At 31.5% G+C, this 18,985-nt stretch overlaps 1 protein-coding gene across 6 annotated transcripts in view; it reads left to right on the forward strand.

Moving 5' to 3' along the window:
* HGF (hepatocyte growth factor) overlaps window positions 1-18,255 on the forward strand; it is a 70,238-nt gene extending 51,983 nt beyond the window's left edge. For 5 of the 6 annotated variants that reach the window (XM_031454781.2, XM_064487629.1, XM_064487630.1 and 2 more), the window contains 8 exons: window positions 1,609-1,742; window positions 6,682-6,720; window positions 7,924-8,020; window positions 10,595-10,669; window positions 11,522-11,668; window positions 12,167-12,273; window positions 12,396-12,541; window positions 14,616-18,255. In XM_031454781.2, coding sequence (XP_031310641.1) covers window positions 1,609-1,742; window positions 6,682-6,720; window positions 7,924-8,020; window positions 10,595-10,669; window positions 11,522-11,668; window positions 12,167-12,273; window positions 12,396-12,541; window positions 14,616-14,792 — 922 coding nt within the window. In that variant the 3' untranslated portion in view covers window positions 14,793-18,255. Of the gene's footprint in view, window positions 1-1,608; window positions 1,743-6,681; window positions 6,721-7,923; window positions 8,021-10,594; window positions 10,670-11,521; window positions 11,669-12,166; window positions 12,274-12,395; window positions 12,542-14,615 lie in introns of those variants that run through there. The other variant, XM_064487631.1, reaches the window with a different exon arrangement.
* Window positions 18,256-18,985: the final 730 nt, after the last annotated feature.

Raw genomic sequence — 18,985 nt, forward strand, 5'->3', positions numbered from 1 at the left:
TTTGTATTTTATCCTAAGCATTAAAGGGATTCATTTTAGAATTGTAAGCAAGAATTGACACGATTAAAATTAAATGCTGGTTTCAACACTGCTATTTTAAAATGCATTTTAAAATATGGCGGAGTGGATCTAGTTTTCACAGACTTGTGAGAGACAATTGAACCATATCTGCCTTCAATGATTTCACATGGGAAGCCTGACATTTCTTGGTGGAAGTATTTACAGCACAGAAATCAGCAAGGACAACAAATAAAGACACTCCCCCATGCCGGCCAAAGACACATCGCAGTGCCTTGCTTAAACATTTACTAGCACGTGACTGGAAATGTGTGACATATTTCGGATTGCAATTACTATTACTCTTGATTCATTGAGTTTATGTTGGACTTTGGAAAATAGTAAAAGTCATTTAGAAATAATATACAAGATACTGATGAATGATTAATTTTCATGGTGCCATTGGTTTAAGAACACACTATGACTAAGAAGGTAGTATGTGTGGTGGTTTTGAATACTGATTCTGGAAAGAGCTATGTGTTCAAACTCCTGCTCTGCTACTTACAAACCATGTGATCTTGGAGAAATTAATTTTCCTCTGTGAATTTCAATTTCCTCAAATATAAAATTGCATAATCTTAGAGCCTCTGTCATTAGGTTGGTCTAAGATCACATATGTAAGTCACATATAATAGAATCTGACATATAGTAACTATATGTGTTTGCTGTTGTTACTGGTCCAAAAAAAACCTGAGTTTGGAAAGACAGTCCAAGTTTCTATGTCCAAGCTTTTCCCAATCAAAAGAAATTACACATTAATTACATTCAAGCATGATGGTAATTAATAACACAAAACAAATTCAATTAGATGTACAGTTTTCATGACATGATCAGGATGGCCATGTGGAATTTGACTTCATTAGTGTTGCTAAGGTAAACATAAATGTTGGTTATCTGGGTGGGCATGGTCTTATAAAATAACATGTGGTACTCTTGCTTTTCTTTTATAAGTTATGTCTTAGTTAAGATATGAAATTAGAAAGACTTAAGTGTAAGTCAGTTTTCTGTCAAAATAATATTTTATAACTACCTGACCAGTGAAATTTTACAGTTTAATTCTTTTATTACCACATTATTATTAATTTTTTCAGTATATCATCCTGTACTTTGTTACAGTGATGTTGCTGGTGTCATGCCTTCATATGTTTCCGAAACATGAAAAAAATTCTTTTGCAATAGTGTATATTTTCTTTGTATTTTCTACTTTAGATCTTTTTGTCATTTGCTCTCTTTTGGGCAATGTTTCTCCATTTCTATGCACAGGGATATCGTACTTCACCACTGTAATTATTAAATAGAAGCAAAGTCACAAAATTTCCTAATATTTTATTTATGCTGATTGTTCGGCATTATTCCTGAATTGAAGAGCATGCTTTCAAACTGAAAGAACAACAAAATAAATTTCAAACAAAATAACCAAAATTCACAGCAAGTAGCTTGTGCTGTATTTATAAAGAAATTATGTGCTAGGATTATATCTTCCTGGTGACATTTTGTTTCTCTTGGAAAAGATGAGCATCTTGTGATGTTCAGAGTTTGTTGTTTATGCAGGCATATCTTCTGGGAACCAGATGCTAGTAAGCTGAATAAGAATTACTGCCGGAATCCTGATGATGATGCCCATGGTCCCTGGTGTTACACAGGGAATCCTCTCATTCCTTGGGATTACTGCCCTATTTCTCGTTGTAAGTATACTTATTGATTTTTTTCATGTGAAATATTTTAAATATATTGCTTCCCCTTCAAAATGATACCTTAATCAGAGGTGGAAATAATATAGGAGAGCTGGAGTTGATCCCCAATGAGGATGTTCTCCAGACAGCAACACACACATACACAACTTCATATCTCCTCTAGACAAGGAGATACTCTGCTAATCTTTTTTTTTTTTCTGCTAATCTTTTAAAAGAGATTCCTCAGAAGGTTCCTATTTGGAATCCAGAAGCAATAAATAGCCGTAGTTCTAACTGGGCTAGAAAGACCTTTCCACCTCCACTGTCAATAAATGCTGATTGTTCAGCCTCTGAACGTAGCAGGGCTCTTAGCCAAGTCCCCAGCCCATGAACAGTCCCATAAACAGAGCTGAGACAGCGGTGCTACCATTTTCTTCTCAGTTCTTTAGGCCAAGAATAAGAAGCCTAGAACGTTCCATCCACTTCTCTGAGCCCAAGATGATTTTGTTAGAAAAGTATTACCACATAAAATAAAAGATACATGTGAAATATATCTGTCTGATATATTTCATATAAAAGAGCTCCTATATAGCAATAAGAAAAAGATGAGACAACTCAGGAGAAGTGAAGAAAGTGAATCGGCAAGAATAAAAATAATGAACAAATGAAAACACATTAAAATGTAATAGAAAACATAATAATGATGTTGTGAAATTATAAAAGCATAAGACATCATTTTCACCTAAAAGTTGGCAAATAAGAAAGTGATTGTTAATGCCCAATGTTAGTGAGGGCCTGAGTAATCAGCCTCTCCCAACACTGTGCTGCTGTGTGTATTAGAAAGCCTGTCTGGAAATCACTTTGGGGAAATGTACCAGGATTTTCAGCCTTTGCACTATGACACTTTGAGCTAGATAACTCTGTTACGGGGGGTTGCTCTGTGCATTAGATGACATTTGGTAGTGTCTTTGGTCTCTACTCACTACATGGCAATAGTACCACCTCCCCCTCCAGTCATGACAATCAAAAAAATCTCCAGACATTGCCAAATATCCTTGGGGAGGGCAAAATCACCCTCACTGAGCACCACTAATTTAAAGTAATATATATTGACATAGAAATATATCCTCAGTATGTTATTGAGTGAAAAAGATAAAAGTTCTGTTAGTAGCAAGACACTATTTTACTATACTACATATTTCATAGCTCTGTTTATAGCAAATATCTTTAAACTCTATGTTAACCTGCCTTCTTGTCTAAAAAGGACATACTTTTATAAGTTCCATAAGAGTCCTGTTTTAAGAATGCTTTTCTTATGCGACAAGACAGTAGCAAGTACCTTGAAAATAGTGGCAAAAATACCCATTTTAAAGAGATTAGATTGAAGAAATGATGTTTGCTTTAAAACATAAAACACAAACACATCTATATTTCCATAATTTATGTCAAATTAAAGAGACAATTTCGCACCTTAAATGGAAACACTATTACATTTCATGACATTTTAGCACAAAAAGGCAAACTTTTAAAATATGATGTCAATCAATTATATCTATAATTAAAACTTGGAACCTCCTAATCCATTTTTAATAAGGATTTTCTATAATAGTCAATAAACATATGTTCACAGATAAGTAGTATTTCATATGATTATAATTTCATTTCATCAGCTTTAGTCATAGCCTTTCAAATTAATTACTGTTTTCCTAATGTTCTTCTACTTATCCTAGATTAGGGTTTGCTAAGGTCCTGAAAATGTTTTCTATAGTAGACGTCTTACAAGTTTTAACACTAAAATAAACAAGCAAACAAGCCAACCCATCTGGTTCACACAAGATGTTTTTAAATGATGAAAGGATTATTTTTTCTAAATATTAGTTTTATTTCATGGTACCTTTTTGTGGAGTTTCTATGATTAAGGATAATGGAGGTAAACAGACTCTCCAATGACCTAGGAAGAAGGGGAAAAAAAAAAATCAATGATCTGGCTTCTAAAATGGGTTCTGTTGCTTTCCCTATGGAATTCCACATTTGTAAAAATCACAGTAGCTTAATTTTAAGTACATAGATAAAGTTAAGTGTGAAATGTTCCCATAGAACCTCAGGGAACTGTGATTTTAGATTTTATAAACCTAAATGACACAAGACTAATAATTTAAAAGTTTTAAAAACATATTTTCAACTAACATTTTAAAACTAAAAGTAATGTATTATTGAAAGACTTAAGGGTGATGCTAGTATTTGATTAAATGCTATTGCAGATCAGTCATTTTTATTTCAATGTATTCTGAACATTACTTAATTTCAATAAATATTTTTACACTGTCATTTTTCTAACTAATATTTGTAGCCAGAATTTATTTACATTTTCTCACTGGTGAAAGACTAATAAAATTTATCTTTAGAAGATTTGAGTTCTTATTTATTTAACTACAAAGACTATATAAATCATTTTCACACTGCATATTTATAGTATAAAACATGCAAAGGTTTGCTTTTTTAAAAATGCTTATGATATAATATTTAACATATATTTTTAAGATTATCAAAATGCAGATATAGAACTGTAGAAATGCCTGTTTGTTTATATATATATACACACTTAAAATTTAAACATTAGCCACAGAGAATGTAGTGGTTTAGAGCTTTAATACTGACTTCCTGGATAAAAATTTTAGTTCTACCACTGTAAGTGCCTTGGGTAAATTACTTCCATCTCAGTTTGTATTTATTTATTCATTTATTAAAAATTTGAAATTGAGCTGCTATTGTGTGCAAAGCCCTCCGTAACATGCTAGGTATACAAAATATAAAAAATGTTTCCTACACTCAAATAGTTTTCACTGTAGAAAGGAGATATTTACATAAATAAATGAAAAGACAATCAATTAATACGTATATATTAATATTAAAATACATAATGAGAATGGGAACACAGATATCTGCTGGAGAAATATGTGCTCTTCATACAGTTTTGAACTTGACTTAAAACTTTAAGAATATATTAAAAGTTTACGTTTCCAATAAGAGCACATATTTGGTTCTGAGGCCATACAAACACACAGGCGAACACACGCGCACACACACATACTTACCTACTCTTCCATAGAGAAAACGTTTATCATTGGCCTTTTTTCCTTCTTCAACGTTAAGCTGAATAAATATAAAATAAGATTTGTATCATATATATTTGCTTAGATTTGAATATTATGGTAGAGACAGTGGGGGAAAAGTAAGAGGAGAAGTAAGAATGCTATTTGATGGTAAAATGGAAAAGGCCTAGAAAGCAGTTTCTCAAAGTTTTGCTCAAAATGTGCAACAGAAGAAAATAGAATGCCTTTTAAAAATTCATAATCTAGCCAACAACCCAGAATCTCTAGAAATCTGATTTTATATTATAAGCTTATTTATAATAAGCTGTATTCCAGCTTATTCTAAAGTATGAGAAATATTGGCTGAGAGGAAATAATTACTTATTATATAGAAATGTATATAACTATTAATTATGAAAGCCCCCAAATTATAATATCTATAAATTTTTTTATATTTAAATATTTTTAGTAAGGCACAATAATGCACTAAATACTTTGCTGACCTATTAACTTGATGCTTAGAAATAGGAAACTTGATAAGCAATTAAGGATACAATGAATAGTTTAGACTTTCTCATCACAATGTAAGGAATAAATATCTATTTCTATTTTAGAATTTTAAGTAACTGACTTGAGTGGAGAAACCAATATCCTTGATGTTTTAATGACCATAGTTGGCCTCAATCGTAATTTTCACTATGAACTAAAACAATGACCTAAGACAAAACCATCCCCAAGGATACACTAAAGGGAAAGGGAAATGATGAAATTTGTATGTTCACCTTTACACTTACTCGTTTAAAATATCTAGATCTGGAAAACAAACATATATAAAGATGTTTTAGCATCTATTAATTTTCTTGAGATTCCCCATAAATAGCAATTAACTTTGCATCTATTACAAAGGAATCCACATGTCATTATTGTTTTGTTGCTGGTTTATTTGACCTTAGGGCACCTCCAGGGATTTAAAAACCAGCTGAGTCTATACACTGCCTGGCTAAACTCTATGCCATCAATTCTGAACAGTCAGACATTAACTGCCAGGAAACGTCTTGTGCCTCATTCATTAGTACTTAAGTATTTTCAAATCCTAGCATCCTCCAAGCCTTTTTCTTTGCAGCATTTAAACCCCACCCAGTCGGGAGGTTAAGAAAAAGGAATAAGTACGAAGTTTTAGTTACAATTTATTTGCAGTTTCCAGTGTTCTTTTTTTCATACTTCTATTTAGAAAAATCAATCTTTGAAATATTCTAACAATTATTTTTTGTTATCCTGTTATCCCTCTTTTTCCATGAGTGATGTTGATTTTTATCTTCTTGAATTTTTGAAGAGTTTTCTGAAGCATGTGAATTTCAATTATCCATAACCATATAAAAAAGTAATTTTCAGGAAAAAAAATGAATGGACCAAATTACAGGTAAACAACCTATAGTCTAACTGTATGAATGGCCCAAGCAAACAATAACAAGCATTAGTGCTATTAAGTGGAATGTTCATTGTGTACAGTGTTGGGCATCTCGGGAGAATGAGGCAGCTCCTTGACATCAGCAGTATAGTTCAAGCTGCCAACATGCATCCAGCCACATACCTAAGAGACTTCACAGTCACAAAACAGGGCTTTCCCCACATTCCCCAGTACCCACCACTACCACTAGGCACATACTTACAAAATTGTCTAGTAAAAGTGATACATAATTACTCGAGTACTATTACATCTTGTTTTTCAATAAAATGTAAAGAATTTTAGTAAATTATCCAATTCATGGATATTTGAGTTTCAGTGGACAGTTTTGGTTCTATATAACAGAAATATGTATGTATAAATTATGTGTATATGTATATGTTTGCTTTTACAGGTGAAGGCGATACTACACCTACAATAGTCAATTTAGACCGTAAGTAATCTTTCAAAATATATATTATATTTGAGTCTCTATGTGCCAGAAATAATATCATTATTTTCTTCATAGAAAAATAATTATATTAACTTCATCATAAAAATAAAATAATCGATTTTATTTTACTTAAATGTTTTTCTGTGCACATGTGTAAAGGTGTTACAAAGGCAACTTTTTTCTGAGTATCAAAATTCAATGGTCTATCAGAAAATATGTTACACTTAACTTTGAAAAGAACATGTATATTGCTTTTAATTTGGGACAGAGTGTATCTTATGAACCTTCATCATCCTTTAAATTAAATCAGGATGCTAAAGTCAGGAAGAATGAAACCAGAAGGCTGGAAAGTTATGCAGTCTTTATCCTGCTCTATCTTTAAAGCTCTTTGCATGCTCTACTAGGCAAAAGATGACAGAATCTGAAAGGTTCAGTTAATCCTCAGTTTAAGAAAAGCTGTTGGGAGCTGCCTGTGTTTGATTTTCACATATTTCTCGGGCTGAAGGAAGTTACTCAAATGTTTTGATTTAAGATACCACCTGCTGTGTCCCAGGCTGAAGAAGCAAATGGAAATCTATTTTAGCTTGTGGATGGGAGTAGAAAGGATAAGGCAAGGAACACAAAGGAGGGTCAGGAAAAAGTTTACTCCAAAGAATGCTGTACTATGTCATTTGGATGTAATGATTTGGACATAATTATGTCATTTGGATAAAATGTTCAATAAATATAACATTGGTAACATGTTTCAAAATGACTCTGCATTCTTACTGTACAAATTCAAAAGTAATAAACCAAATACAGTTTTTTTTTAAACTCAAGCTATTGATTTCCATTGAAATTTAGAAATAAGCACTATAAATAACACCGTTCCATTTTATGTTAAGGCTAGTAAGGGAAGTACAATTAATGTTAGACTTGAAGAACTTGTACATAGAGAGCAAAGCCACTGTCACTATCATGGCAGTGCTGTCCACCCTGAGTTGACTATTTCTTCTGTGTTACTCATCTGCTTAGATAAGGAAAGCAAACATTTTGGGCCTGCTTTGGCACTGCGGTTGTAGTACCTACCTTTTTTGTCCAAAATGTTCTTCTAACACAATTACAGTAGTTACATTTGTCTAGTTACCACTGCACTTAAGAGCTGAGAGGCACTGACTATTTCAAAATGGCTTGTCAAAATGTTATGTTTGGTCCTCTTTTTAGATCCTGTAATATCTTGCGCCAAAACAAAACAATTGCGAGTTGTAAATGGAATTCCAACACGAACAAATGTAGGATGGATGGTTAGTTTGAAATACAGGTAATTATTAATAGACACAAGTCATACATATTTGGATTATTTGCAAAAGTCGTATTTCCAGGAGTATGGCCATATGTGGTCTTGCAGGCTGTGCCCGCCTGCCGCAAGGCACCCATATGAGGGGGGCACAAGAAGGCACTGCTCACATTTCGTTTGCCAAACCGTCCTGGATTTTGCCATCTGTGCCTCTAGAGATAGCGCGTTTCAAAATACTTACAAAGGTCCCATGTATTGGTATTTTCTCTGATTACAAGTGACACTTCGGTTCTGATTAAGGAAAAGACAACTACACAGAGAACCTACTTATACCTTGATATCACCATAGCAGTTGTCATAGCTATGTTATTAATTTTCCAATCTAGGATATTATGAGTTTGTTTTCTGTTTACACATAATCATATCAAAACTTTTATATTTTAAAAAAATTTCTGACTTTTTTCAGTCATTCTAATGAAAAATGGTAATACTCTAAAGTTCTAGAATATTTTATCATTAAGAAAAGGATTAACAAATTATATTCATAATTGAATAGTCTTGCAATTATATTTGGTGTGAATAAAAAATTCTTGACGTATTTCCCGGTGTTAAGAATCCATGACATGTTCTCTGTAAAATCATTTTGCAAAATATACTTATACAAAAATTAACATTAGTAATTATGTTGTAAGAATTAAATATTGAAAAAAGGAGTTAATTTAAAGCCTGATCTTATAACTTTCTATATACTACACATATCATACTGTATGGTAATTAGAATGTTAAAATAACTTTGTCTATGTCTCTCTCTGTTGGAACCGTATCATGCAGCATACCCCAAATGGCACATGAATTCTAGACATATTTTCTCTTGTTTTCAAGACACCCCATGTTTCTCCCTCTAAGCCTCTATGCTGTTGTTCCCATGGCATGTTTTAGCTTTCTTTCTCCATATTTTATGCCTGGAAAATCTTTCTCATTCATTACAGACCAACTCTAATATCTCCTGGTTTTGGAAACCCTCTGTTTCTTTACCTCTAGCCTCCTAGAGTAGAGGAAGAAAGTACATCTTTTACTACAATTAAATCACAGTGACAATAAAATAGAATAGAGACAACTTGAAACTGATGTGTTTTTATGATTGTCAATTTTTAGCAAGCATAGAGTTTATGTCCTTTGGTGTATATTTGACTTGATACCAGGTAGAAGACAGCCTAATGTACTCGTATAGTATGTCTTTCTCTCAAAGAGTAATTCATCAAATTTTATAAATATTTATGTTGATAACTATAGTGTAGCTGTCCTAGGTGGGTAGTAATGAAACAGAATTATGAAACTCACCAGAATATTAAAACTGTGCAATATGAATACTTAATGAAGGCTGTAAAATTTGGGGGAAGTGTTTCATTTCCTTTATTATAGGAAATGCTCCAAGAATCCACATCTTTGAATTAATTAGAGGTTCTTTGCAAATCTGATAACTCCAGAAAAAAAAGAGCAAATACTTTTGAACTGATTCTTACCAATAGGAGAATGTACAAGGATACTCCTTTGCAAGTGTCCATCCTTGGAGAAGCAGGTGAAACTGTTTTTCATCAGATCAGAGTACTATAAACTTCTTTAAAAAGTATTTTTTCTTTTCAATCCAACTTCTTAGTAACAACAGCTGTTTAGTTATTCTTCCAAAACACATACTGAAAGGAACAGAAATTAAAACTCAATATATACTCATCCTCCTGTGTGGTATAGGCCATAAATAACTATAGTCTTAGCCTGGGAATCTTTTTCTATTACCCTCTGAAGCATTGAACATCTGTATTCTTTGGAAATGTAAGCTGTGAAAAGTTTTACTTTTTCCCATGTCTCTGCCAAAAAATAATAGATTTACGATTTTGGATGTCATCAAATAAGTGTACTAGTATTTATTATTCTCTACGAATATTTTATAATTTCCTAGATGATATGTCTTGCAAAATTGTTTTAATTTTATAAATAAAATATTATATTGTTAGTCTTAAGCTGAACAAACAACTTTACTCAAACTCAGTTATACTCTAAGTTAACATATCAGAAATAAATAATGGTAATAAAAGGAGAAAATAGTGCATAAATATTACATATGGTTACCACTAGATGGTTTTCCGAGTTTAAATAAAAACTCAAATTCTCATTTTTCATAATCAAACACTGAATTTAAAATAGGTCTACATTGTTTCTGTTGTAGTTTGGTGTTTTTTGTTAATTTTACTTATCCTATATTAGTAGCCCACACTTTCTCTCAGAAGGATAGACACATACCTATGAACATGTGATTGGGAATGAATTTTCGTATGTAGTGACAAGGTTCCTTACACAAAAATAAAGTTGATTTCATAAAATTGTAACTGCTTTATGAAAAAAATACAAGATTTAAAGCTACAAGCACCAAATATCAAACTTCTGATAAAAAGATTACTCATTTTATTCTGGTTGGGTTAATTTTCACATTTCCCTCTCAAATAGGTTTATTTTTAACAGATGAAGCCATAGGTTTTGCATTAATTGGCAGGCACGCTTTCTGCACAGATGTTACTTGTTTCTCTTTCCTCTTTCTCATAGAAATAAACATATCTGCGGAGGATCATTGATAAAGGAAAGTTGGATTCTTACTGCAAGACAGTGTTTCCCTTCCCGGTAAAGTGTTTCTGAAACTACTATTTGTTTTGAGCATTTAAAATATGTATGGCTTCCACTTCACTTTTAGGCTTAGAATGTGCATTCTTTCAACCGAGATTTACCAGCATGGTGTGAACAAATTTACTTTTTAGATTTAGCTTACAAAATTTACTTTGCTTTAATTGATAATTATGGGTGCTGCTCTGTTCACCTCTTTCCACAATTAGCACTACTCTCATTTGGGGGAAGTTTTGCTAGAATTATGTTAATTTTTACCCCAACATCCTTTTTTGCACTCTACACTTCTAGATAGAACTTCTTTTTTCCTGAATTATCAACAAACTTCTCTCAATTCTCATTACTTTCTTATATGGAGCCAGCCTCAGAATCATACTGGGAATAATTTTCAATGAAGATTAGCCTAAGGAAGAGATAAAGAGGTAGCATCTGTAAGCTTACTTCTTGATTCTCATCAAGGTCACATTGATTCTATTAGTATACATCTTCAGCCTCTATTAACAAACCAAACATATACACAGCTGAGATAAAAAGGCAATTTTGCAGTAAAGTTATAATTCATATAGTGTGCTTCCCCAGAGAACTTTTCACAAATGACCTACACTCCAGCAAGCATAAGTAAAAGTGCTTTTTTAAAATAGCCATTTAGAATTTCAGCAATTTAAAGGCTCTTCCCGCTTATATGTGCTTGTAGTATTCAGTCTTCTATAACAGATGTGTTGCTCTTTATTACACTTTAAATCAAATTTTAAACTTAGGTTATTTATCTGCTCTTAAAAGCCAACATAACAATATATGTGAATAATATCACACAATTTAAAATTATAATGTACATTAAAATTTTTTACTTAGAAACAAAGACTTGAAAGACTATGAAGCTTGGCTTGGAATTCATGATGTACATGGAAGAGGAGACGAGAAACGCAAACAGGTTCTAAATGTTTCCCAGCTGGTATACGGGCCTGAAGGATCAGATCTGGTATTACTGAAGCTTGCTAGGTTAGTTCCTGTAGATGGTTTTGTATTTTTAGACTGAGATTGTTGAAGCTTTTTGTTCAACTATGTGGCTATTCTTTCTCTGTCATTTAGATTTATTATAAAAGCATATGTCAAATGTCATAGGTACATGTGTGCATGTATACAAAGACAGAGAGGAGCACTTTCAAATTTTACAAAAATGAATAAATGAAATTAGACCAACACTATAATTCAGTCTGCTCTAAAACCAAAGCTTAGTGAGCAACTGTATAACTTTAACAGGTAAAACAATTAAAAGTAGTAGTGACCATTTATTCTTAATATTTGCAAATAAATGACTCATTTCCCTACTACCTACTCCAAATTTCTACATTATATACTACACATATTTTTCTTCTTAAAGAAACAAAATTGTTTATTCTCTCTAAATGAATCATATTAAACATTGACACATTTTAATATGTTAATTTTGTGTTGAATCCAGTCAAGGGTATTCACTATTATGTTTTCTCTTTTCAGGCCTGCTGTCCTGGATGATTTTGTTAGCACAATTGATTTACCTAATTATGGATGCACAATTCCTGAAAAAACTACTTGCAGTGTTTATGGCTGGGGCTACACTGGATGTAAGTTATTTTTTAAAAGATACGGCAATATCATATTTATTTTATAAAGACATTTTGTATGTTTCTTATTTTTCTCACCTTACTCTGTGTTCATTGACTGTACACATTTTACATTGTTCTAGTGATCAACTCTGATGGTCTATTACGAGTAGCACATCTCTATATTATGGGCAATGAGAAATGCAGCCAGTATCATCAAGGGAAGGTGATTCTGAATGAGTCTGAAATATGTGCTGGGGCTGAAAATATTGTATCAGGACCATGCGAGGTAAAAATGGAGATTTTTAAATAAGAAGTATTTGATGGATAGCATAGTTTCTTGTGTTTATTTTTTTTCCTATTTTTCTCAAATAAAAATTATTGTACACTAACCTGTTTATTGTAAGAGACAGGACCTGGGAAAGATAACCCTTATTATCCTTGTACATTTCTTTTAACTAAACAGTAAAGCAATCCATGTTTCATTAGCAGCAAACTATGATGATATTTATCTCTCAAAAAAAAAAAAGTAATACAGCCAAACTCTAAGGGAAAGCTGTTCAAATTAGAAGTAGCCAATATGCAGTTTGATACAATAACTTGCATTTTTCTGTTTTTCTAAATTTATCTGATCTTCCCAAATTCTCCCTAACTGAACTCTATTAATAATTTTATAAAGAGATACATGCTGGGTTTTAAACTTTTAAATGTGTTTTCGGTTAAGCCAGTGTGTGTGTGTGTGTGTGTGTGTGTGTGTGTGCGTGTGTGCGCGTGTGCGTGTGCGTGTGCATGTGTGTGTTTAGACAAATTCTATTTTAAAAAACCAAAAGGTCAAAGTTTGTGACTTTAGGAGTTTGGATATTTTCATTTGTTAGGCAACTGTTCTTTTTACTTGGCAATGTTCCTATCCTTATTTCACAGAGACAAGCTGTTAAATTGTTATTTTGGATGTATTTTGAATGCAAGAGACAAGCTTTCTAAGCCTGGGAGCAGTGGAGTTATATAATACTATGTGTAGTAAAACATAGAATGAGCTCAATAATTGTGAAATGCCCTAACTATGGAGCATAAATTTATATTGAAATGCATGTAGTATGTATATATTGCTCTGAGATTTTATTCCTGAAAAGAAAATGTTTCTAAGCTAAAGATTTTTTTTAAATTACTTTAAAATAATATGGTTAGAAACATTATGTTTTTATAATCTCTTTCAAATTTGATGTTTCTTTCAGGATATCAGTATTACTATGTCTGTTACAACAAATGAAAATCTACTAGGAGAAAGAATTACTTATTACTTCACCCCTACTTTGATTTTCTCCATTATAGACTGTTGATAGCTCTCTTCTTTCCACCTGTATTACAGAACTACATTTTGCAGTAGTTTAGTTTCATCTCATCATATCACTGTTGGGGGGAAATCAAGATAGTTCCAAACACTCTTCTTCATACAAAGATGCCGAAAGCTAGTCCTTACAATCTTAGAAGGCTATATGACACATAAAAGTGATGCAGCACATTTGCAATGATTCTATATAACTGTATGTGTAAATTTATGTATATAAAAATGCACACACAAATAATTTTATCATTCTATTCATATTTCAACTATAAATCACCTGTCTATATCTGAGGATACAACAGGGTTACCAAATAAGAAATGCCATGAAATCACAGACTATGCTCCACAGTGGGGCATATTAACTACTAATACTAACATTTCTTCTTTATGTCTGGAAAGGCAACTTCCAAGTAGTAAATAGAATTATTTTATCACTACAAGTTTTTATTTAACTTGTTAAAATCATTCTGGGGGCAGGATTGAAGGAAGGAAAAAAATCTTTAGACTTAAGGGAAAATTTAATGTAGTTTAATCATTAAAATTGTATGATTACAGGTGGATATTTTGGATACTCATATTTTTCAACATTTTCCAAATTTTCTATATTGAACATATTTTGAACATCAGAAGAAAATCAAGATAAATATAAAATCTACCTCCTTAAATAGCTATCAATGGTTATATGTTAATTAGTCTGCATTCAACAAAGCCAAAACCCACTTTAAAATATGAATGAATATTTTGAAAAAGACAAGTCATTCTTAAATGATTACTATACATTACAGAACACCTTGAACTTTTGTACTTATCTCAATCTTACTTGAGTAGTCCAATAGAAAGACAACCAATGGTCTAGTACATCGATTTTCTGCCTTCATATTTCAGTTGCAGTTATTCTCTTTCTCTGTATATATGTATATTTGAGATACCAATCTATATAGGAAATGTTAATGAATTGTTCATTTTTATTTCTTGAATAATACTTTGTTGTTGTTGTAATTGTTGCATATCTTCTTCCTAGGGGGATTATGGTGGCCCACTTGTTTGTGAACAACATAAAATGAGAATGGTTCTTGGTGTCATTGTTCCTGGTCGTGGATGTGCCATTCCAAATCGTCCTGGTATTTTTGTCCGAGTGGCATATTATGCAAAATGGATACACAAAATTATATTAACATATAAAGTACCACAGTCATAGCTGATGTAACTGTCTGAAGCTTCCATCAATACAACTCTATTTTACGTGAAGATTTTGAAGTACACGGAATTAAAATGTAACTTAAAACAATCCTACAACAACTACTTGAGTGTCATGTTTGTTAAGATACTCAATATTTATGGGTTTATTTTTGTTTTGTTTGTCAGTGTTATTTTTGTAAATGTTGAAGTGAATTAAGGTACATGCAAGTGTAGTAACATATCTCCTGAAGATACTTGAATGGATTAAAAAATGCAAAGATACAATTGCTGAATGATAAAAGATTTAATGGAAAAGATCAATTAATCTCTCTCGGCTGCTTTCCAAGGTTAGTTTCTTAATGAATAAACCATATGTTAAAAATTATTTTAACCTCACAAAAACAATTTATATCTTGTGTCCTTAAATTGTAACTCAATATTAAGTTATATTATCATTCATATGCCACACATTATTTTTCATTCATTTCTCCTCATCATGTATCCTTTAATACTGGTACACATACTCTTTACACAAACATGTACCCATATGCGAATGCCTGGGTACATATGTGCATGCACTAGAATTCAAATTGTGGATATCTAATGTAACCCCTAAATATAATGAAATTGTGTACCAATAGTTTTTCCTTAAGAAAAAGATAAAAATTTCTAAAGACCAGTAGAAGTATTATGGAAAGGTACAAGATAGAAGTGACTAGATCATTGTCTGCACATAATCTGCACATGACTTCTACTGGTTGACAAAATTAAGTAACACCTAACCTAGGTGTTTACATATATTTATTGTCCTAGTTATTTTATGTAATTTCTAATTCTTAGAGGGAAGATACTATTATATCTATTAGTATTATTTCTTTCCTTCAAATTTATGGACACATTTATGCAAGATACTTTTAGATCTTTTTTCCTGAAGTATTTAAAAAATTCTTACATAACTGTCTAATTGAAGTTTAAAAGTGTTTTGGTCTTTAAAATGTATTACATAGGTTAACTCTAAAACTTGCTGCTGATTGGCCTCTCTCTCACTTTCTTTAAATTGAAATAAATACATAAAAGGAAGTTTTTCATATGTCTCCAAAATTTGTAAATAGCCTCTCATCAAATTATACATTAAAGTATATACTGAAGAAGGATACAAGAATACTTTTCTCAATCCAAAAGTCTTTCAGCCTGATAAAACTTTACTCAAGTAAAGGAAACAATGTAAAAGGAAAGGAAAAAAAGTAGCTTGTTTAAACTTTGTATTCAATTATTTTTTTAAGTACAGTTAAATCTGCTGAATGAGATATTTGACCAAGATATCTTCATTTTATCTTACTTCATTTTACATAGATATATCTTAATGCCATGAGAAATATTCAAATTTTATATTCTGTATAATAAGCAAATTGTCATATTTATTACTGTATTAATCAAGATTAACTAAAGATCATGTATTTGTCAAGAAATTAGGTAACAAAGAGTAATGGGATAGCCTCTGAATTTTCACAAAATCTTCCTGTACGAAAGTTCTTTTAAAGTACTTATTTGAATATTTTCAATCCAGTATTTCCATTTCTCTGACTTGTTTTGGTTGAGTGATCTCAATTAAGTCCAGGGATCCAAATGATGGTCTAAAAGCTCCATAAGACCCTGTTCATTCTTGACTGAAAAAGTTTTAGGTTTACTCAAGAGCTTAGTCTACAGAGTATAGGGCAGCAAGTCCAGAAATGCTTTTCCAAATTGGGCCATTTTACTTATTTATAATAAGGTATGTGCTGGTATTAAGAAACAGTGAAAGCAAAGAGAGATCCAACAAGATCAAAACACAAAAATTATAATTACAATCAAAACACAGAAATTTCAAAGGCATATTGTCCAAATATTACAGTACTTTCAGTTACTTCTTGCTAAACTGGCAAGAGTTTATTGTCACATATTAATATTTGTAAAACATTTATAAAATTATAATTCTTTTGAATACTCATATTTTAAAATATTTCTTTCATTTCTTTTTTCTAAATTTCGACTGAGAGATAAGAATTACGTAGATACAAAATGCAGCTAACTGTATAGACATTTTGAACTCAGTGTCTTCCATTTTATTAAAGGGTAAAAACAAGACCACCAATAAACTATCAGATGTGTATGAAAACTTCTTTGGGAGTTTCTTTTCCAATAGGAGATTGGTGGAATAGACAATAAAAGCAAGATGAACAAGACCCATATTATTTTAGGTGGTACACACAGGGAATAATCATGTTATTTTCTCTAGTGATATATACTGTTTCCTGGACATTCTTTTTTAATAAACTACAGAAACTAAAAAATCCAGTGTACCCAAAAATCCATTTCAAGTTATGGGCAAAAGAATCTTTTAAATTAGACGTTTTCAATGTTATTTTGTTTTGGCTGTTTGAATAATGGTTTTTGCTGTTGTAATTGTGGACATTTTCTTATGTCTACCAGGAATAGTAATGTAAAATTAAAATATCTGTCATAATGCCTCTGCTGTGCAGAAGGGATGATAATCCTTTTGTATACTTCTTTAATTTTATTGTAAAATGTATAATGACTTTGGCCTATTTTCTGTGGGCAGGTCCTCAGTAAAATGGTTTATAATGAGTCAGTCTCTAGTATTAACAGGCTCTTGCTTGCTATCTAAGTGTTTCAAACTAAGGGGAATGTGAGACACTGGAAGGCAAGAAATATAACAATAATGACACGTGATAGCAAAATTGTATTTCACTTATTCCTGTGAATATTTCTTGTTGGTACCAATGGTACTGTACAAAGTGAATGTTATAGCCACAACATTCTCTTGGACAAAAAAACACTGTCAAGAGGTGAGAAACTGCTGTTAGGCATTTTCTTGCTGTTTCAAAACATTTTTAAAAAGGAATACTGGTTTTGAAATATAAGGATCATGAGCAAAAGAATTTTGGTAAAACTAAAAATCTTTAAATTGACTTAACTGAAGTCCAAAAAAAGAAATACTTTCAATCAATTATATCCCATATTTATAGACAAACTCATTTGAGAAATAAAGTTAATTTGAATAAGAAGACATAGTCTTTATGTAAATAAATTACTTCTCACAATAAAGCCCAGACAGAAGTTATCTTTCAATGTTCACTGAATTTTGAACTAAGAATTTACTAATAAACAATGTTAAAATTCTCGGGACCCTGTAAATCTTGACAGTGTAATTTTAAGTAAGTTCATTTCCATTTGCACAGAAAGTTTCTGTCTTTAGGAAACTGAAAATGGAATACTGTGGATGTTATGACTCTTTGTCTTGTGTGTATATAGGAAATTGATAAGCTGCCTATTGAGTGGTATAGCTGGATGCTTACCCAAAAAGGGAACACTGTGGTTATGACGTGTACATAAATTTTCTGTAGTTAATAAAGTTGTTATTTTTATAACCATGATTATATTCTTCTTCTTCTTCTTAATAATAATAAAATATTTCATCAAAATGCTCTCCTTCTCTTATTTTAATTATATACATGGTCATATCTGAAGTTGCTCTGGAACTTAGTATAGGAACAACAATGATCTCATTGACAGAAATTACATACACTTTATTTCAAGAAATGTCATATACCCTGTCTATAGAACTAAGACAAAATATTACTATTTTATTCCAACTTCTATCTATGGTAATAACAGTGATCTTTGGTAAACTATTCATTGCTGTGCACTTCAATTTCTCTCACTGTAAAACACAATTATTTAGTCATTCTTCATAGTGGCTAAAATTATGCTATGATATAATTTGCTAATATGTATATATAATACTGTCATGAATGATCACCTGAATACCTTTATCATATCACTATATGTTACAAAGGGAATTGTAAATGATTCAATTAATCAATTTGAACTATATATGCATTATGTTCATAATAAATATGAATCAAATGGACTCACTGAATTCAAATTGGAAGCAAAATTGGTAAAACTAATTATCAACTGATCTAACCAAAAAGAGCCATTGACTACTTCAAGTTATATTGTACTGCCTTTGCCCCCAAAAGTTTGCTCTACTAATTCTTCTGGGATAGATACTTATGTTAAGTGATGATTACTGTACCTAATTCTAGAGCCCATTACAAAATATTCAATCTCCTTAATGATAATGATCCAAGTAAGATATGCACTTAATCACTTCTGGTGTCAGTAAGAATATTTCAAATATATATACTG

This window comes from Camelus dromedarius, chromosome 7, assembly GCF_036321535.1.
Source record: "Camelus dromedarius isolate mCamDro1 chromosome 7, mCamDro1.pat, whole genome shotgun sequence".
In the NCBI taxonomy this organism is placed as follows: domain Eukaryota; kingdom Metazoa; phylum Chordata; class Mammalia; order Artiodactyla; family Camelidae; genus Camelus; species Camelus dromedarius.